The sequence below is a fragment of the Natrix helvetica genome, assembly GCF_964273705.1.
Source record: "Natrix helvetica genome assembly, chromosome: 2".
In the NCBI taxonomy this organism is placed as follows: domain Eukaryota; kingdom Metazoa; phylum Chordata; class Lepidosauria; order Squamata; family Natricidae; genus Natrix; species Natrix helvetica.
In genome coordinates this window covers 195491483-195514389 of record NC_138552.1, presented here as the reverse complement: position 1 = coordinate 195514389, position 22907 = coordinate 195491483, and the positions used below count along the sequence as shown (strand labels likewise).

Here is a 22907-nt window from a genome sequence, read left to right as displayed (position 1 = left end):
GATTTTGCTGTACCATATTAAATGAATTACTGGTTTTCATGGGTTCCTGGAGTATTATAGTTTCTGAGCAATAAAATCAGAAATAGCAACTTTTTCTTTATTAGTATCCTTCTGTTACACCTATAAGACAGCACTTGGTACATTGTAGACCATGGGTCGTCAACCTGGTCCCTACCGCCCACTACTGGGCGTTTTGGGATTCCAGGTGGGCGGTGGGGATTTCGGAGGTTAAAACCTCCTTTTGAACTAACGCGCACGAGAATGCGTGCGTTAGGGATTTCGGAGGTTAAAACCTCCTTTTGTGCGAGTGGGCAGGTGAGCGCAAGTGCGTGCACAAGCAAACATGTGGGAAGAGGAAGGGGAGGAAACTTCTCTGGTCGCGCCTGAGCTGGTGGAGCGCAGGCAAGTGCCGTCCCATCGCCAGGGAAACAGTGAGTGAGGTGAATCATGTGGTTGCTCAGATCACACGGGCGCAGCCCGAGAAGACATTTATGAGAAGAGAAACTTCTCCCGTAGGGCTGCGCCCATGTGATTTGAGCAACCACGCAATTCACCTCACTCACTGTTTCCCTGGTGATGGGACAGTGCTTGCCTGCGCTTCACCAGCTCAGGCGCGACCGGAGAAGTTTCCTCAGTGAAGCTCCTGAAAGGGACACAGGCTCAGCTTGCCAGGCTGCCACTGGTCCACTGAAGACATTTCTGAGAAGAGAAACTTCTCCGGTCGCGCCTGAGCTGGTGAAGTGCTAGAAGGGGGGGGGGGGGAAGGAGCAGAAAAGACAAAAAGGAGAATGAAAGGGAGAAAGAGGAGGTGGGGGATAGTGGGATCCTTGCTGCTTTCTGAGCTTGGGGGGGGGGGGGAAGGAGCAGAAAAGACAAAAAGGAGAAAGAAAGGGAGAAAGAGGAGGTGGGGGATAGTGGGATCCTTGCTGCTTTCTGAGCTGGGGGGGGGGAAGGAGCAGAAAAGACAAAAAGGAGAAAGAAAGGGAGAAAGAGGAGGTGGGGGATAGTGGGATCCTTGCTGCTTTCTGAGCTTGGTGGGGGCGAAGGAGCAGAAAAGACAAAAAGGAGAAAGAAAGGGAGAAAGTGGAGGTGGGGGATAGTGGGATCCTTGCTGCTTTCTGAGCTGGGGGGGGGAGGAGCAGAAAAGACAAAAAGGAGAAAGAAAGGGAGAAAGAGGAGGTGGGGGATAGTGGGATCCTTGCTGCTTTCTGAGCTTGGGAGGGGGGAAGGAGCAGAAAAGACAAAAAGGAGAAAAAAAGGGAGAAAGAGGAGGTGGGGGATAGTGGGATTCTTGCTGCTTTCTGTGCTTGGTGGTTTTCTTACAGACATTTCATTACCAAACTAAGTAACATCATCACTGCTAGAAGGGAGTGGGGTTGTGGGGAGGAGGAGGAGAAGTCGGAGGAGAAAACTGGTGGGCGGTAAGGAAATTTTTCCATCACGAAAGATCCATTAGTGGGCGGTAGGTAGAAAAAGGTTGACTACCACTGTTCTAGACTATCACTTTACACTGGGTTTGTGGGGATTATCCTGACGCCTCATGCAGTGAATATTAAATATTTAAATATTGTATTTAAAGAAATCTTGTTAGATTCACTGAAATGGCAAAGTGAGTTTAATAATAAAATCATCTCCCTTTTCAACCTTTAGCAAAGCAGTATCTTCTTCAACCTAAGGCCTTAGTTCAGAGATTATTCAAATTGAGAAGTATATTTAATTTATGATAAATGGACTCAAACTTTCTGCTATGCATAAGAATTTGTGGTGAATAGCAGACGACAATAGTGATACACTTTCTGATTTGCACCTGTTTATTTTTTGGTTGACTGCAAAAGTATTCAGCAAGCAATTATATTCTTTCAGGGGAAAGTATTTGGATTCAAATTACAACCCATGAGATCCCAATATTCCAAATACAACTTTTTAGGCATCTGACTAGCTATTAACAATCTATTTCTCAGAGATGATGACCTAACAGGTATACTGGTAATCCTCTACTTACAAACATTCATTTAGTGGCTGTCTGAAGTTATAATGGCATTGAAAAGTTGACTTACAACTCGTCCTCACATTTATGACCGTCACAACATCTCCACAGCATTTATGTTGTCATAATTTTTGTAAATGACATCTGTTTGGGGATGATAACCATTTGTGACCTTCCCAGTCAATTTATGACAAGTAAAGTCAATGGGGGAAGCTAGTTTCACTTAACAACTGCAAAAATTTGCTTAACAGCAAAAGATAATAATAAAAAAAATTGGTGTGACTCACTTAACTGCCTTCATTAGCAACGGAAATTCTCTTCTCAATTGTGATCATAAGTCGAGGACTACCTGTAATTGTCAATACTAGTCAATAGTAAAAATTCTTTGTCCTATGCTGTACACCAGGGGTGTCAAACCCACTTGCATCACAGGCCATATCATGACGTATTGCCATGTTTTTTTCCTTTGTGGAGCTGGGGTGGGTGTGGCCTGTATGAGCCATATTCGGCCCGTCAGCAACTAGTTTGATAGCTCTTCTATACACAGTGAAATCCAATGTGGCATTCCTCATCAGAAGGAGTTCTACATGTATTCAGAGGCCTTCAAGGCATACAGTTTATCTCCTGGAAGGCACTGAATGCTTTAAGATACCTAGACTTAACCTGAACATCTGCTTCAAGTGAGAAATGGTATTTTATAACTTGATCGTATCATGTTTTCCAATACTATTTAACAAAAATGCATTAATTGTAAGCAGAAACATAGGCATATCATATCACATAACTTCATATAGCTGAATTATTGTAAGTAATGAACTAAAATTGAAATATGTCATAAAACACTTAACATTCATTTACTGCAATCATTCAATGCAACCTACTTTGAAATTTGCATTTTAGTCAATAAATGTAAGGCTCTTTGCAGTATGTACCATAATTTTTGGACTATAAAACACACTCCTCTCCCCCCAAAATGTGGGTGGAAATGTCTGGGCGTCTTAAAGAGTGAATAAGGGCCTCCTGTCCATTTTCCCCTTCCCTGGTGCCCAAAAGCACTCTGCAGGCCAAAAATGGGCCTATTTTTGGCCTCTGGAGGCCTCAGCGGGTTCCATTTTTGAACTCCCTGGCGTTGAGGAGTCTGAAAACTGGACACATGGAGGGCTCATTTTTGGCCTGCAGAGTGCTTCTAGATACCAGGGAGGGCAAAAACAGAACGTGCAGAGACAAAAAAACCTATTTTTTCTTCTTTTTCTTCTGTAAACCTAGGTGCGTCTTATGGCCTGGTACGTCTTATAGTACGAAAAATATTATAATTATTAAAGGAACACGAACATTGCTAAAATGCACATATTTAAAATTGTTGAAAAAAAATGAAAGCATAAACTTTTCAATAGGAAATGCTGCTGCTTCCCAGTGTGGCCAACAAATATCTGAAAGGCACATCAATTAACTGTTTTACAGTTAAGTCAATGAACTCTTTTACAGTCTGCATGCTAGGCTATTTATTTAAATTAGTGTTTAGCACCGTGTTTGTACAGTAGTATAAAGAGAAAATATGATTCTAAAGTATTTTGGCAAACACAAAAACTATTTTTGATTGCTGAAAGAGGAAAAGGCTAAAAATCAGTGATGGCTAACCTTTTTATTGTCATGTGCTGAAAACGTGCGTGGACGTGCGTGATAGCGCTCATGCATCCCATGCCCACCCCACATGCACTCCACCCCGTTCATGCGTGTGTGACCCCATGCATGTGCACATGACCCCCCATGCTCTCCTGCCCTCCCGTTGCCCATTTTTGACTTCCAGGTTGGTACAAAAGGCTTTCCAGGCCCAAAATGGGGTGCGGGGCACACATTCAAGGCCCCAAAATGCAATGCAAATGCCTCTCCATGCATGCATCCTTCCCCCATGCATGCACACGTGCATTCCCCACATGCACCCTGCACGTGCGGCAAAGACTCGAAGACCAGCTGGCCAGCAGGAGGTGTGCACGCATGCACAGTGGAGCTGGGCTGCCTGCAGAGAGGGTTCTGCATGTCACCTGTGGCACATTTGCCATAGGTTCGCCATCACGGCTATAAATCAACAATACCAACACATCATGTCAATTTATTATGTATATGTTTATCAAAGCCCAACAAAAGTGTTGCTGAAATAAACTTTAAATGGAATTGATTTTCATTAGCTAAAACTATTTGGCAATAATAATCTTACGTACCTTTTTCTCCTTTCTGGCAATTCTTTTTTTGTACAACACATGTTCTTGTTTCACTTGTATGTGGGCATAATTTGCCCTTTGTTGAAGGAAGCTGTAGGATTTCTCTGACCCTTGTTTCATTTCCTCTTTTGAAACCACATGCTTTTCCATTCTTTGTACAAGGACTCCACTGGCTCCATTCATTGATTTTACAATGCACTGTAACAAAAACATGATATCAATTAATACTGGTCAATAGCCAATGAGATATACCCATCTCAATGCACACCAGATATTTAGTCTGTAAATTAAATATAGACAGGAAAAATCTATATATATAAATTTGTATCATCTTAAATTACTCCTTCTCAAGAGCCAAGAGCCTTTTTCGTTTGCTCAAATATTCAAATATGGCTACAGTTCTTATTTGTTGAAGGCTCATTTTCACACTGGTGACATGCAACCTCTTTAAAGCATCACCCAGCAATCAATGGAGTAATATAAAGTCTGTCCTTATCACAATAAAGGATTTTATGGACCATAGAAGAGGCTATAAGTCAGAGATTTTGAAACAAACAAAAATCTTGAACACAACCAGTTTTCCATCTTTAGCGCATTGTCTCTTAATCAAGAAATTCAGGACTTCTTTATAACTAATATGTGGCCTGAAGATTCAGGACTTCTTTATAACTAATATGTGGCCTGAAGAAGTTTGAACCCTGCTGAGTTACTAGTGGGGAAATGATCTAAACAAATTGCACTGTGATTTCCAGAACTTTTCTATATACTACAAAGTGAAAAAGCAGTACAATAAGTAGAATTGAATGAATATTGAATAACAAAATAATGTGATGATGACTATATCATTACATTGCACAAGCAAAGAGGCCTCTTAATTCAGCTAAAAATGTGTCCTGTACCATGAAATTCTGGGCTGAAAACAGTAATAAAGTATTATATACAAAGCCACTCCTAGCATGGGTATGGAGAAAGCTGGAGCAGAATATTTTGGGCAAATAATACTTCCTCTGGTTTTCAGTGGTTCTTTAACTATTTTACTCCCTCTGAAATTCAAACTTCTAAAATATAAAGAGGAACATCTTTTATTTTATAAAACAAACTGTGTGAGGCTCTTTTCTTTAACTTTGACTTTCTTAACTTTAAGCTGTATGCCTTTACAGAGAGCCAACAGTAGCAAAACAGCATTTGCTTAGAATTGTTTACTGGATAAAGTTATTAGCATAAACAATTTATTTACCAATATCATTGCATTCCATAGTGTGATTGTTCGGTTCCAGCCAGTCAGGGCAGTTTTCAAGGCACTTTCCAAGGTGTAAGTAAAATCCATTTTTACATTTCGTACAGAAATTTTGATTAAAGCAGGCTTCACAATCAGCTTTACATTCTGAAGTACAAGAAATAATCAATCACTTCCTGGTCATATTCGATCCCCTACATAATGCATCTGATTTACATAGAAAATGACTATGAGACATGGTTTCTGCAACATGGATCATTGTAGAAGGAAAATGTCTATGGTAGTGAAACATCAAATTATGCCTTTTAATAAAATTGTAAGATACCTTATCAACTGGCTTTTTTCTAAAACTGGTTGCATAAAGACATAATTCAGTGAGCAAACATCGCTGGAAGTATACATTATCCTAATATATCTGAGAAAATCAGGGTTTACATTTTGTCTTAGATTGTGTATATTATTTTTTGAGATTTTAAAATGAACTTTCCTATAAAATCATCAACATCAACATCAGTCATGATGTTCCATGCATTATTTTAATTTGAGGAAGAACAGACACGTTCTTACTGTAAACCTCCCAGAGGCACTTAGGGGCGATGAGTGGCATAGAAATATGATGAATGAATGAAAGAATGAATGAAGAAAGAAAGAAAAAAAGAAAAAAGAGAAAAACTGATGTGAATACAGGGAAGATGATATGGGTGAATTTTATTCTTTGGAAAGAAGATCCTATGCACGAATGAAAAATTTAAGAAGGGCTTCCACATTTCTGTTGTTTTGCAAAGGTAATATTTTATAAATTGTACGTATTTTTAAACCACCATAGGCTTTATGGTGTCAACAACTTAGAAATATTTTTATAAATTAAAAAATTGATTCCATTTCAGGATATATATATATATATCTCAATCTCAATCTTACGCGGGAAAAGACCTGAATACAACAAAACCAGCATATATATATCAGCTAAGCCAGGGAAATAAGCCAGGTTTCTGCCTGGATGGTTTTCTGTGATAAGCCGAAGGACAGAAAGAGGGCATACCAGGGGTTGTAACACAAATACACACACACACACACACGTGTGTTTGTGTGTGTTGTATTTGTGCTGATAAATAAATAAAGGGAGACTAGTATGGATCCATTTCATGACAGAAAGAGGGAGTGGTGAGCTCCCTCCCATATTTGGGCATACCAGGGGTATATATATATATATATATGTGTGTGTGTGTTGTAATTGTACTGATAAATAATAATAATAATAATAATAATAATAATAATAATAATAATAATAATAATAATAATAATAATAATAGTCATACCAGGGGTTGTAACATAAATACATACATACATACATACATACATACATATATATATATATCCTGAATTAATGCATAACATTAATTGTAAAATCTATGTTGTATCTAAGGATTTATTATAAGCAACAGTATCTACTGCAGGTATGACTGAAGATGAGCCCCTGAATACACATTAGACTCTACTAGAGATAGGATCCATAATGTAAATAACTATAATATTATTTAATATTGACTCTTAGACATACTTTAATAGTAATAAATCTTAGATAGTAACTTAATAATGCTTAGTCTTTGATTAGTACTTGAATTATTAAGTTTCCACCAGTCTTAAACTGTCTAATAATAATAATCTATGAAATATTGTATTTTAGATTCAGATTCTAAATAAACCTTGATATATTGTTGTCATCACGCTGTCCCTGGAGAAGGCATGGTATTTAATGTGAGGGTATTGAATAAAGCAGATGATACTTAAGTCACAACAAATATATAGCACAAAGCTTATTGAAGGGAGCTCAAATGAGCAATCATATCTGCTATTGCTATCTGATTAATTTACCAACAACTCATGGGTTTTTTTGTGCTTTCAAAGTTCAAAACTTTCCAAGTATTAAGCAAAATTTAGAAAGCAATGGTTGCAACATTCTGTCAACTTACTCATACACTCATTTCGTTCTGGGGATCGTTGTCCAAAATACCCAGGAGGACAGGATGAAAGACACACCCCAATCTGTTTCATGCTAATCCTCTTCAGGAAAAAGAAGAGTCTAGGTTTACATGACATGCATCCATTGTATTCAGAACATGTTGCACATCCTCCTTGACAAGCTTGGCTCATATTGCGATGCACTAAGAAGAAAAATCACATGTTATTTATCATTAGCATCAATATTATAGCTTTTTATCCATATTTCAAACTTTGTTTAAGTTTAATACAATGAATTTCAATGTCTTTATAGAAAGAAGAAAGACAGCAAAAATGCCGATATTTTGGTCCTAAGTCAGTGTTTTTGAAAGAAATTGCATATTATGTATAATGAGATTTACTTTAGTTTCAATCTGTCTACAATATATAGATTGCAGCTTCAATGGTATACAGTGAATAAGCATATTATTCATAAGTAAAAATGACTTCTATTGCATTGTCAGAGTATAGACTTAATTTTCCTCCCTTTATGTTTAACTTGGTTCATAAATTTATCCAGGAAATACTTAATCTGTTTGAAATATTAAACAGCAGTTTAATATCTCTGAAAGACAAGTTTGTTCAACTTTGCTATCAGACTTATATCAGATGACACAAAATAACCTAGACAAGAAGGATTTAGTTTGCAGGTGTAATTTATATGAAAGGGGGGGGGGGTAACATGGTATAGAAATTCATCTGTATTATATGAATATTTAGTTGTTTCTAAATCATAGTCATCATAGTTTATGTCTACGTCTGTTAATTCTAGAATAGACTAGTCTCTGCAGTTTTCCCAGCAAAGATTTTCAGAAATGGTTTGCTTTTTCTTCTTTGGGATGAGAGAAAGTGGCTGGCTCAATGGTCAGTACCTGAGGTAGGATTGGAACTTATGAACTTGCTTGCTGTCTAGCCTGATGTTTTAATCACTACAACAAACTGGCTCCCATTTCATAGTCTATGTATCTATTATCTATTTATTTATTTATTGCATTTTGGCTCTATAGTCAGATTATTACAATAGAACTAAATCCTTGAAAATCTAAAGCATGTTTTGCTTAATATACGTTTGATTGTGATTGCTATTTTTATATCATGCATTCTGCTTTAAAATAATTCTTGTTTAATAAATCACCAGTCATAGAAGGTAAATGAAGAAAATGAAGAAAAATCAACAAAGACTTCCTGAATTCTTCAAGAACACTCAAACCAGTACCAACAAAATCTAAAAATAAAAATATTCATAAGATTTTTCTCTTATGTTAATACATTATCTTTAGTTAAAATAGCAGAATATGGACAGACGCTGATATCTAATATTGTAACTGTGAATTTATTCTTTCTAGATTTATGTTTCTTCAGGATCTTAATAGCAGATAAAATAGAATGGATTTCATTTTTAACCACACACATTTATAGTTTTCAGTTTTCTGCTGCTTCTAAATAGAAAATACCTGGAAAATGTAGTTTTAGAATAAAATAGAGATAACACAACTTTTACAAACCTAATAAAACTGCCAGACATCACACACACACACACGCTCACACTAGGAAAAAAAACCCTACAAAATAAAAATTCACCCTGTAGCCACATCCTCTTTTATTATTGTTATACCAAAGAAGCCCTTATCTTCCTTGCTCCATAATATTCATTAAAGGTAATCAACCAAGAGTTGTCTGTTCCAATTTCAATGTAATGAGTGAAATGTATGTTTCATGAAAGGCACAATTATATCTGTCTGAAACTATTATAGGCTTATTCCTCCATAACATTTTTCTTACATATAATGCATTTAAGAAGAAAGCAAAATATGTTTTTTAAAAGTTTAACTTAATTTTAGTTAGACTTTAGACTTGAAGGGGTTTCGGAATGCATTGAAGAGCACGTTTTTGAGATTTGACATGAATACTTTGACAGCCAGTTTGGTGTCATAGTGAAGGCATCAGGCTAGAATCAAGGAAATTGTGAGTTCTATTCCCTCCTTTAGTATGAATCCAGCTGGGTGACCTTGGGCCAGTCATTCTCTCTTAGCCCTGGGAAGGAGGCAAAACCTCTGAAAAACCTTGCCAAGAAAACTGCAGGGACTTGTCCAGGCAGTCTCCAAGAATTAGATGTAATTGAATAAAAGGGAAAACAAGAATACTTCAGTATTAAAGAAAAGTGCAAGAGTCAATATATCAATGCAGAGATAATTTAGTCATACTTCCTAAAGATGACACTGACTTTACCCCGTTTCCCCGAAAATAAGCCCTCACTGAAAATATTGCAACACAGCAGCAGCCATGAGGTGACCACGCTCGCCACCTCCTGCACCTCAAAAATAATAAGACCCCTGAAAATAAGGTCAAGTGCTTATTTTGGGGGTCAAAAGAAAATAAGACCCCAGAAGCTAGAAGGGTTGCAGTGAGACCAGCTGGGAAAAAAGGAGGATCTGCTGAGCCTCACGGAAATCCAGCCATACAAACCACTGCTGGGAGGTCTTCGGACTGAAAACCTGTCCTGGAGGGACAGGGGAGAAGAAGGGATGGCTCTGATGTCCTAGAGGAACCGGCAATTTCTTGGGAAATCGGAGAAAAACCCTTCAACCAGCAGCGAGGGCAGCGGCCATAACTGAATGACCATTATAAAGCTGGGGCACCGGGAGTAAGTTATTGGGCAGGAGCAGTGTCTGGAGCGGAGGGTTGGAACCAGGTGAGTGATTGACCAACTCACAAAAAAAAAAGAGCTGATCTTAATCTTAAAATGGATCCCGAAGCGAAATTAGTGGCTAACTAAATGGTTTTCGGGGAATGTTATTGAAAAAAGATGGCAGAGGAGACTAAGCACCAAAGCCTCAGAGGATTGTGTCTTCCGCAATGAGAAAGTGAAGGAAAAATTAACAACTAAAAGAAAGAGCCCTGGGGGAAGTGTCTTTTCTCCTTATCTGATTCTAGTCTCTGTGGATTAAAAGCGTTTTTGATGGCTATTGACAGCTAGGTGTGGGATTGTATTGCGGTTTGGAGAGAGCCATTTACCTGCGAGCAGAAAAGACTATGCTGGCTCATGAATAACAACAACAACAACAACTTGGAACAGCTTATATCCTCTGACGTTACCTTAACAGTTCCTAGGTCCTTGGTTAGGACTCGAGCTGTTGAGCTACTAACCAGCCCCAAAAGCTGTGAATCTCACCAAAGATATAATAATAATAATAATAATAATAATAATAATAATAATAATAATAATAATAATAATAATTAATAATTAATAATAATTAATAATAATTTATTTTCCATTAATAGTGTGAATGCAAAGATAAATTTAATGACTTCTAAAAGTATGGACTGAGAGGAAGAATATAAATCAGAGCTTTTGTGATTTGTTTGGTTTTCACTTTAGCACTTTATAAGCAGGTTATATGAAAGAATTGGAGGAATTTAATTTCAGCAGCAAAACTTAATGCCATTTGGTTTTGACACTTAATCAATCAATTATAGATAAAGGTTTTTGTCCTTTCACAAAAATATCTGCAGATAAATGAGAGGATCATTTCAATGACATCTTTAAAAAGGAATCTGTTGTAATCTCAGATGTGATTCCCTTTTGTAGTGACCTCTTGGATTGTTCACCAGCATCCATAGCTGAGGTTAAAGATCTTATTGCCCAATCAAAACCAGGTAAATTATCTGGAGATGATTACATTCCCTCGATTCATAAAGAAAAGTAAAGATTGGAGGGGCCTAGTTAACAATTTATTAACAGAGTTGTTAATATATACACACATATTAACAACACATCCAATTTCCATCTGATTGAAATCAGACTATTGTACCATTGCACAAAAATAAAGCAAGTAGGCATGCCTCTACAAATGCAGGCCTATTAGTTTATTAAGCACAATAAGTAACCTTTATGCCAGATTGTAGACTGGGTACAAAATAAAAATACCACTACTAAGAACAGGCTGGATTTACAGGGGCATTAGATCAATATGTGGTTCTCCATCATTTAGAAGAAAAATATTCAGTGCTCCCTTGAGATTCCTTTTTTGTAAATTTTAAATTGGCTTTTGACCTAATACCAAGGGACAGACTGTGGAGCAAGCTGAGACAGTCTAATACTGATACAAGTCTGCTCCGACTTATTCAATCACTTTACTCAAGTACCTTCCTGAGAATCAGATGTACTCCTTGGGAATATTTATTCAAAGACATTCCAATCTATAGAACGGTAAGAAAAGGTTACACATTAGCTTCATAACTTTTAAATCTATATTTAAGTTAAATAAATAAGCACTTGCTGTTTTAGATCATCACCTAACTGTTCTAGCTGATTGTGCAATTCCAGCATTATAGTATGCCAATGATTCTAGCTTTAATCTGCACAGAACAAAAGCTATCAGCAAGCTATCAGAAAACCAAAGTTTAATCAAATGTAAAATTTAGTCCATCATAAAATTAACAAATGGAACTCACATTGAGTAGGTGCGCACTTGTAAATATCTTAAAGTGTAATTCCATGCTTCTCTCTCCAGGAATGCTCTATTTTTTTATCAGATAGGTATCACACAGTGTACTCCATAGTTTTATGAGATATTACCACTCTAAAGGATCCCATTATATTGATACAGTTTCAATGTTGTACTCAAACAAGAAGAAAGAAGAAGAAAATTCTAAGAAAATCCTTCTTTCCAAGAAGAAAGACAATGAACTGACAGGTCCTCCAAAGAGAACAGATGGAAAAAAGTGACAGGCAGCCAAGAGAAAGCAGAACTGCTTAATTCCTTTTTGCATCTCTTTTTACACAAAAAGAAGATACAGTCCAACCTATCAAAAGCACCGAGGCAGAAAGAACAGGTGCACGTCAAAATAGATAAGGAAATAATAAGAGAATACCTAACTACCCTGTATGAATACCAATCACCTGGGCCATATACGTTGCATCCCAGGATACTGAAAGGTCTGGCAGACGTAATCTTGGAGGCACTGAGTGTAATCTTTCAAAGCTCCTGTAGCACAGGGGAACTACCAGAGAACTGGAAAAGAGCTGATGTGATACCAATCTACAAAAAGAGGAAAATCTGGACTCAGAAAATTATAGGCCAAGTAGCTTGACATCAATACCTGTGAAAATTCTGGACAAGGAAATCAAGGGGAGGATTTGTGAACATCTTGAAATAAACAAGGTGATTTTCTAGAAGCCAGCAGTTAAAAATCACAGGTGGTATTCAGTCGGTTCTCTCTGGTTCGGACGAACCGGTAGCAGTGGCTGCGGGAGGCTCCATCCTCCCACCCCAACATAATGCACAAGCACTGTGCATGAGCAGAAGGTGGTGTGCATGTGCAGACGAGGCACATGCAAGTGAAGCACATGCACGCTCTCTCACATTTGCAAACCGGTAGGGAAGGTAAGGGAATCCCACTGCTGTTAAAAACACATCATGCCAGGCAAAACTTATTTTCTTCTTTGATAAAGTGATTAAATTAGTGGAACAACGAAAAGCTATGGATATAGTACACTTAACTTCATTAAGACATTTAGCAAAGTAGACCACAGTCTATTTCTTAATAAGGTAGAAAAATGTGAAGTAGACAGAACCACCACCGAATGGATCCGCAGTTGGCTGAGCAACCACACCCAGTGTGTAGACTTTAATGGAACTACATCTCCATGGAAGGAAGTATGCAGTGGGGTAACCCAAGGCTCTGTCTTTGACTCACTAGTCAAAGACAAAGCCTCATAAATGATCTAGTTCAGGGCTGTCAAAAGCCACACCCATGCCCGGTTTAGTGAAGGGGGAAAAAGTCCCGATAACGTCATGTAATGCCGCCGTGATGATGTGACTTTGACACCCCTGATCTAGATGAGGAGATATAAGGGGAACTCATCAAATTTGCAGATGAAACCATGTGTGTGTGTGTGGGGGGGGATTGTTAATACTTTGGAATATAAACTGAATATTCAGAAAGTTCTTGACAGGTCTGAGCATTGGACCCTGTCCAACAAAATGCAGTTCACTGATGAAAAAAGTAAGATCCTGCACTTACGCAGGAAAAACCATACACATAGTTACAAAATAGGTGGCACTTGGCTCAACAATAGTAACTGTGATAGAGAGCTCTAGGTGTCCTAATGGATCACCACTTAAGTATGAGCCAGAAGTGTGCTGCAACTGTCAAAAAAGCCAATGCTGCCCAGGGCTGCATCAACAGAGAAATAATATCAAGATTATGAGAAGTAATAATGCCACTTTACACTGCACTAGTGAGGCCGCATTCGGAATATTGCACCACAATACAAAAAAGATACTGAGACCATAGAAAGTATGCAGAGAATAGCAACAAATATAACGAAAGATCTGGAGGCTAAACAGAAAAGAGGGGCTTGATTATTCTCCAAAACAACAGAGGGCAGGAAAAGAAGTAAAGGGTGGAAGCTTGTTAAAGAGAGATCCAACCTAGAAGTAAGGAGAAATTTTCTACCAGTGAGAATAATCAATCAATGCAATAGCTTGACTCTTAGAGTTGGGAGTACCTCACTGGAAGTTTTCAAAAGCAGACTGGACAACCATTTGTCTGGGTGGTATAAGATCTGCTGCCTTGAGCAGGCGGCTGGACTAGAAGACCTGTGCGGTCCCTTCCATCCCTATGATTCTATGTTCTAAGAATTTAGTATTGTATGGGTTCATAAAAATTAGATCCTTAACTGAAAATTTCCAATATTATGAGAAAAATATTCAGTGTCCACAAATATTCCACATGCAGTTCAATATTAAATAGAAAATGGTAGACTCGTTGAGTATGAAAATTATACCCCCTTCCCATGCACTCTGAATTTGTTGAGAAACTGTTTCAAGATTAAGAGAAATCCACCATGGAAGGATGCAGAATTTATTCAGTCTATTAATTTCTTTGGCACAACAGAAATAACCTCCAGATCAGCCACATGAGCCGCCAGTGGTTTGCTTTCCATCCAAGAATACTTCATATAAATAAACTGAGAAGAATTTTCTGTCTACAGAATGAATGAACAGTTCTTTTTTCTCCCTCTGTACATTCCTCCTTGTTCTTCTAAAATTTATAGGAACTCATTTTGGCAAAATTATGTGCATGCACACATATATATATGCAGAAGGAGGCTAGGATAAAGGTATTTTATTTATCAATGTATCTTGGGGCTTATTTAAATGAAAAACTCACAAAATAGAACTATGTTCTATACAAAATGTCATTTTGACAAGAGGAGCCGCTATATAAATTTAAATGAATAAATAGTACCCCTGTGTATACTTTTAACAGTTATTTGTCCCCTAAGTTCAATGAAATTGCAATCTTCAATGCAGAAACAGAAATGATTATAAAATCAACAATGGGATTTTAGTTAGTAAGGCCTAATTCAGACAAATTTGGCAGCTGAACATTGTGAAAAAGCAGATTAATTGGTTAGATTGTACCAACCTGTCTTGCTTTTGTTTTAATAAGTAGTTGCTATTCAGACATGATACACATACAGTATCTCTATACTTGGTTAATTAACAGCCATGCCAATGTTCCTAATGAGTGGTTTTGTTCTCTGTCCTCATGTTATTGGGAAGAATGTTTAAATTGGCTATTGAGTTAAGGCTATCTAGCTACCCTTGAACGGCATCAAACAATGCTGGCATAAAAAAAAATATTTTTCCTATTTGCTAATTCTTAATTTGTATCCTATGCTATGGTTTTTCCAGTTGCAATATATGGCTGTGAAAGTTGGACCATAAGAAAGCTGAGCACCAAAGAATTGAGGCCTTTGAACTATGGTGCTGGAGAAGACTCCTGCGAGTCCCTTGGACTGCAAGACAATCAAACTGAAGAATGAGGTCACTGGATGGAGTCACCAAAGCAGTAGGTGTGAGCTTAAATGGACTCCAGAGGATGGTAGAGGACAGGAAGGCCTGGAGGAATGTTGTCCATGGGGTCATGATGGGTCAAACATGACTTCACAACTAACAGCAACAACCACAATTTGTATCCATTCTAGGTCAATGCTGAATGACATACTCTTGATTCATGAGGTTACCACTTATAATAGACTATACGACTCCCCATATATACGTCTATACTATGTACAGCCTAATGTCAGCATGACATTAACCAATGAGAAAAAACATCCACCAGTTATGGCACTGAGGAAAGAATATTTGGGTCTGATTTTAGGACACTGCTAAGGTTTCTTTGTTTCTCTTCCTATAATTCCTTCAGCTGCCTCCAAGAAATAATATGCTGCCACCACAGCAGATGCCTAGTTAATCTATTACTTACATCCTGTGTACACTTATCAGTTGAATATTCCCAAATACTTGAATATTCTGGAATTCACAACATTCTTTTTCTGTAGCAATTATATTATGAACTACTTTGAAAATTCCAATTTAACAAACAATTTGATAGATGAAAAGAGAAATTGATTCTCATGAAACAGAACTCTAAACTTCCAATGAACCCTCAAGATTATCTAAGCCAATTTAGAAATTTCAATTTAAGTCCTCAAAAATCCAAAATAAATCCAATTTTCTGCTTCAGCATTGGAGACCTTAAAGACATTTTTTTGGGGGGGGGACTTTGAAAGCCCCAATGAGGAAAATATTCACTCTGGTGCTCTCATATCACCAGCAATGCAATCTGTACTCCCTTGTTAGAAAAAAATTGCTTACTCCTGGTTCCAAATCAGAAGCAGATGCAGTCATCTTCCAAGGATGTTGGTCTGGTCTTCAAGAGGCAGAATTATATAATGGCAAACCACAATTTCCTGTCACGTTTGAGCCGCTCAGATGTTAGCATATGACTGCATACATAACTCATATTACACCAAGTATATGCAATAATTTTAGCAAAAGTGTTGTCCTGGTGGTTATGGTTAATTACAAACACCCATCTACTACAAAATGAATTAGCTTCTTCAGACACTCCCAGACCTCAAAGGTATTTCTGCAAGTAAATACAGTTGTCTTGCAGCATGGCAGCTTCTATTTATTTATTTATTTATAAAAGGTTCAGGTGATACAAAGCATTTCCCCCTGTCTATGCCAAGCCATAGTATGAACTGACTAGTTTTGGCTTTACATTATATATGTATTGAGCTACTGTGGCCTTGTAAAGCATGCTTTACATCTTACATATTGAATCTGAAGAGATGATTGCTCATAAACCATGTTTAAAACAAGACATGGGTTATAGATCCATATGTGCAATGTGAACTAAATAATGCAGGGGATATATGCATTTCTGTATTACTTGCATTGATCATTTCTAAATATATATATCAAGCTCTATATCAATTGATATTAGCTGTTGCCTGAATTGACTCTACAGATGTCATTCATTATTTGCATCATTTTTAAACAATGTAATATTAGGAAAGTGTTATGCAATCACTGACTGTGGACCATTGTAACCAAAAGCTGAGTTGAAATACTCGGCTAGAAATTTAACAACTTCCATTTCAAATGTTACATATTTCCTCATCAGCTCTCAAACTATATGGGAGTCATTCAGTTCAGCATTATGAAATACCAGTAGCAAGGTTCTTTACAGTCTTTTAAGTTTTTGTTATTCGTGGGGTTTTTTTTTAATAGAAGCCACAGAAATAATAGCAGGAACATTTTTTAGTTTAAACCTTTTTTCTTATTCCTGCACATACTATACCACAAAATCCTGTAATTCCATTTTAGGATGTTTTATGTCGCTTATTGTTAAAGAAATAAGACAATGCAATCATTCAGCTTCAAACAGTCTGACCCACTGAACTGCAAACAGTCCACTATGTATTATGGTCTTTCAGATACATGTTGATGCTCTCATTTATTTTTCAAGCCCCAGACAGGAAACCTAAGCAAAGGCCTTCAACAAGTTCATGGGATCCACCATATATGGCTTTGTTTAGTTTGATGGGTTCAAGTAGACGCATATTTAATTGTCTTGACTTTTGCTCAATAAACTTTGGCAATGATTTCAACATCTCCAGAAGGCACGATGTCATATTTGTTAATTGAGAAATACGCTTCAGTGAAATCAGTTTATTCAATTCTCTTTTCATTCAAATATGTTTTTCTAAAAAAAAAAAATGTTCAGTGGATGCCTCAATTGACCGCACTCATAATAGACAGCAGAGCCCATCAGGTGGCAACCACAGCATGTGGAAGATTGTGACTTGGACATGGGGAGTACATGATAAAGAGCAATTAATTAACAAAAATGAAATAAATAAAAATAGTCATGTTGGATGACTGTGTGATTAATTAAGAGAAAGGAATAATATAATCAAACTGAATGAAAGGAAACTGATTATTGGGAATGGAGTTGATACATGCAAGTCTGTGACAGTGGAAGTTTAATTTTGAATGAAATGGGATTTGGCCATCTAAGTAGTTGTGGGTGTTTGGAAGTAGAAATCCATAGGCTTAATGATAGTTCTATATTATATTCCACGAATGACCATAATGAAATGATCAGAAATGAATTTTGAGTGGAAAAATGTTAAATATTCTGTATTAATGTAATCCAGGAGTGAGAAAATAATGTTAGGTGACATGAAATGATGTATAAGATCAGAGATAATAGAAAAAGTGCCTGGACCATTAAGAGATTCAAGCATAAATGGTGAGCACCTGCTTAGAAAATTGGTGGTTTGAAATTATGGTGTGAGTATAAATCTAAAAGCTTGATTTTGTTCATAATGAAAGATTGAGGAAAATTAGTGAAGAATACAAGGGTAATGAGAAGTCCTGAATGTGTAACAGAACATTATTTGATAGTGTTAAGATTAGTACTTAAAAAAGAGTTAACATGGAAGAAATAAAAGTAAAACAACAACAACCAAGAATGAAGAATCAGAGGAAAAGAAGATCTTATCTCCTTCTATACACATATGAACTGCATTCAGCATCAAACCTAGGAGATGCCCCTCTCCGCGTACATCGAAACTGCTAAATGTCTCTATAAGAAAACATTTACTGCAAGCTGAACTGGCCCTGAGTAGTGAGAGGGAAAGTAATCTTAAATTGAATCTTCAAAGTGATATGCTTGCTTTAGGTGAGCCTTGTTTGACCACAGCAGTTCATAGAAAGGCATAGATTGGGAAAAAATTAAAAAAAAAGGTGCTGGATGAAATAAAGAAATGAAAAAAAGCTGTGAATAGGAAAAATATGAATATAAGAGAACGATTACCATGGACATGAGGATAAATGATAACTTCAAATAATGTATTCAAAGAAAAGAAGACAAGGATGAAAGGGGGATAGAGAGGTAGCAAGAAGTTTTAATGGAAATTAAAGTAGTTTTGAAATTGAGTGAAGAAGGCTAGCCAAGAAGCCTCCACGAAAGTAAAAGGGATTAAAAATAAAAGGGATGAAATCATTTGGAATACAACTGAAGTGAGAGAATGCTGGAAATATGTTTTAGAGAGGAGTACAGGAATGATAGTGATATGTTAAGAATGAAATTGAAAGACATTTTACTGTCAAAGAAAAGGGCAAAAAACAAATAGTACATGCAATGAATGCTTTAAAGATGACTAGGCTGCAGGTGTAGAGTGTGGTAATTGGAGAAGTGTTATGATTGTGGTTTTCCTAAGTGCTGTGTGACTTGTTTAACATGTGTGTGAAGATAGTATCTGTGTCTGACTATTGGAAGAATGCTATTACTGTACGAAAGTTTCATGGCAAAACCTACAGAGGAATTATTTTGTTAAGTATACCAGAAAAAATGTTTGGATAATTCTAGTTGAAAAGATACAAGAGGTGACAATAAGAAAAAATTGGCAAGTACAGTGAAGGTTTATACCAGTAACAGATGTGCAGAGTTTTACTCTTAAGTCGGTCACTGAGAAATATTGTATGTCTGTTGATTTAGAGAAAGCACATAATAAATGGAAGAAGTATATGTTTTGAAATATTTTCCATGAATGTGTAATAGAAGGTTGGTTGACTATGATAAGAACAATTCATGATGGCTGTAAACCATGCATGAGGATAAAAGGAATACAGGTATTTCTCAGCTTACAACAGCTCATTTAGTGACTGTTCAAAGTTACAACAGCACTGAAAAAAGGGAGTTATGACTGTTTTCCCTCTTATGACCATTGCAGCATCCCTATGGTGACATGATTGAAATTCAGATACTTGGCAACTGGTTCATACTTACAATGGTTGCAGTGGTCTGGCGTCATATGAGCTCCTTTTGCAACTTTCTGACAAGCAAGGTCAATGAGGAGCCCAGATTCACTTAACAACCATGTTACTAACTTCACAAATGCAATGATTTACAACAACTGTGGCAAGGAAAGTCATAAAATGGGGCAAATTTAGCAATGTTTCACTTAGCAACATAGATTTGGGGCTCAATTATGGTTGTAACTCAAGGATTATCTGTACTGAACAAATGGTTAAATAGTGAGCAGAGATTAAAACAAAGATGTTCAACATACCCTTGGATATTTAAAATATTTATATATAAATGTCTAATTAGTGCTTGTAATGACTTTAGAGGTACGTTGGCTAATGATTTATGGAAACAATTCAATGTTCCAAATAATTTGCAAAAAATGTCAAATAAATTCTATGATACAACAAGAAGTATGGATCTGAAAATTAATGTATGAGATCAAAGTAATTGTGAAATAGAAAAAAAATGGGGTGGATTGATAGAAGTTATTCTGAGATGAGGAAAGTCTACAACAGGCAGATGAAATTATGAGCATTGGAATGAAAATAGTGACATACATACAAGAAGTATATTGAAGTGATTTGATCATAAATGAAAACTGAACTGCAAAGCAAGTATATGAAAGACAGGCCAATAAGTTAATGGAAATTAACTTATTGTTAGACAGCATCACCACCAGATGGATTCGTAACTGGCTGACCAACCGCACTCAACGTGTAGTCCTCAATGGAACTGCATCTACATGGAGGGAAGTATGCAGTGGAGTACCCCAAGGCTCTGTTTTAGGCCCAGTACTCTTCAACATCTTCATCAATGGTTTGGATGAGGGAATAAATGGGGAACTCATCAAATTTGCAGAAGACACCAAGCTGGCAGGAATAGCCAACACTCCAGAAGATAGGCTTAAGATACAGAAGAATCTTGACAAACTTGAACATTGGGCACTATCTAATAAAATGAAATTCAATGGTGAAAAGGGTAAGGTTCTACATTTAGGCAACATAAATGGAATGCACAGGTACAGTATAGGTGGTACCTTGCTCAGTAGTAGTAACTGTGAAAGGGATCTTGGAGTCCTAGTGGACAACCATTTAAATATGAGCCAGCAGTGTGCAGCAGCTGCCAAAAAAGCCAACACAGTCCTAGGCTGCATCAACAGAGGGATAGAATCAAGATCACGTGAAGTGTTAATACCACTTTATAATGCCTTGGTAAGGCCACACTTGGAATACTGCATTCAGTTCTGGTCGCCACGATGTAAAAAAGATGTGAAGACTCTAGAAAGAGTGCAGAGAAGAGCAACAAAGATGATTAGGGGACTGGAGACTAAAACATATGAAGAACGGTTGCAGGAACTGGTATGCTTAGCTTAAGAGAAAGAAGGACTAGGCGAAACATGATAACAGTGTTCCAATATCTCAGGGGTTGCCACAAAGAAGAGGGAGTCAAACTATTTTCCAAGGCACCTGAGGGTAGAACAAGAAGCAATGGGTGGAAACTAATCAAGGAGAGAAGCAACTTAGAACTGAGGAGAAATTTCCTGACAGTTAGAACAATTAATCAGTGGAACAGCTTGCCTCCAGAAGTTGTGAGTGCCCCAACACTGGAAGTCTTTAAGAAGATGTTGGATAGCCATCTGTCTGAAACGGTATAGGGTTTCCTGCCTAAGCAGGGGGTTGGACTAGAAGACCTCCAAGGTCCCTTCCAACTCTACTATTGTATTGTATTGTAAATACTGAGAATGTCATAGCTGGATGGAATTAATAAGATCCTCTAAAAACAGAAATTTAAATGAAAGTGTATGAAGTGTGAGGGCCTAGTAGAAAGAAGAACGGCTTACAAACATAAAAAATACAGGGAAATACAAAGAATTTGTTTTAGTTTCATCTCTACTTTTTTTCTCTCCTATTGTGCAACTTAATTTCATTGCTTACTTTTTCATAGGTCTTTTCTGTACTTTGTATAACATTACCTTAAAAGAAAATAGCATAATGATATGTTTGTACTGTGATACATCAGACCAGACCAGAAACTTCAAAATAAGAGTTTAAGATTTACCATTTGAAGTATCTGAATAATATTATAGACATGGACATGTAGATTGATTGACTTTGCAGTAGTTTTAAATGTGAGGAGAAATGTAGACAGTTCTTCCTATATCTTATTTTAGGTTTACATTGGAATGCCAATTGCAATATAAGAAATAAACTCTGGACATATTCCATGTGGCAAGAATTTCATAAGTGGGAAGACATAAAGGTGCAGCAGTGCAACTGACCCGTTTGCAAATCCCACAAAACGCTTAAATATGGGCTTAATGTTATTCAAAGAAAGCCTTATAATTAGAAATGATTTCTTGGAAAGATGAAAGCATGAATCCAATTTCAAAGCTTACTGAAATCAATGAAGATTGGTCTGGGTGGGACTCCCTGTGGTAGCAAATTCCATTACAAATGAAATGAAAGCTTTCTGCATTGAAACACTATGGCTTCTCCTATTAGGTCTAAAAAGAATTTATTCTTGCTTTATTATAGCTAAATAACATGCCCGTTTTATGAGAAGAGCAGATGAAAATAAATGTGTATGGCTGGAAGAAAGGAAGAGAAAGAAAAATCTCACTGCTGAAAATAATTCTGCCAAGATAAACCTTAGAGAGTTTTATAAATTAATTCTATTCCACATGTTTATTTTTCTTTTGGAAATTCTACACAGAGGCCATTTAAATAATCTTATTGGCAACAGCATAGTGTGTGTGTGTGTGTGTGAGTGAGTGTGTGTATCACTTTTACTGGAAGATGCTTGCTATTTTTTCACTAAAAAGTATGTTTCCCTTTTGACCTAGCAAATTAGGTAAGATTTATACTTCTGACCTGACATTAGGTTGTTAAGATTTATTCTTATATATTAATTTTATGATGCTTTTAAACCACTTATTTACAGCATGGGGAATATATTTATGGCTTAAGAAAAAGCCATTATACTTTAAATAACAGTAAAAAATATCATAGGGAGAGTCCCACAGATTCGTGAAAGTAACAGCTGCCCCTGCAGCTGATTTCTTCTGGGGCTTTGGGTATTTCCTTTTGTTGCTTAAGTGTTAATATTATAGATGTTCATATTGGTTTGGGCATATTAAGTTTAGACTGTTCCAAAAGTCCAGTTTAGTGAAATCTACTGAAGTGAAAAACAAAATGGACCACTTGTTAAATTCCAGTGGTAATCAAACTTCAGCATGGAGAACATAATGATGAACCCTGAACCACAAAGAATTTTAAAGATGATT

At 36.8% G+C, this 22907-nt stretch overlaps 1 protein-coding gene across 2 annotated transcripts in view; it reads right to left on the bottom strand.

Annotated features, from left to right (window-relative positions):
• Window positions 1–22907, bottom strand: part of RSPO3 (R-spondin 3) — a 58185-nt gene that overhangs the window by 19962 nt on the left and 15316 nt on the right. The window contains exons 2-5 of one of the 2 annotated variants that reach the window (XM_081945292.1): window positions 7417–7608; window positions 5444–5590; window positions 4207–4404; window positions 2275–2336 (exon numbers count right to left, since the gene is read on the bottom strand). In XM_081945292.1, the coding sequence (XP_081801418.1) occupies window positions 2275–2336; window positions 4207–4404; window positions 5444–5590; window positions 7417–7608 (599 nt within the window). The remainder of the gene's footprint in view (window positions 1–2274; window positions 2337–4206; window positions 4405–5443; window positions 5591–7416; window positions 7609–22907) is intronic. The other variant, XM_081945291.1, reaches the window with a different exon arrangement.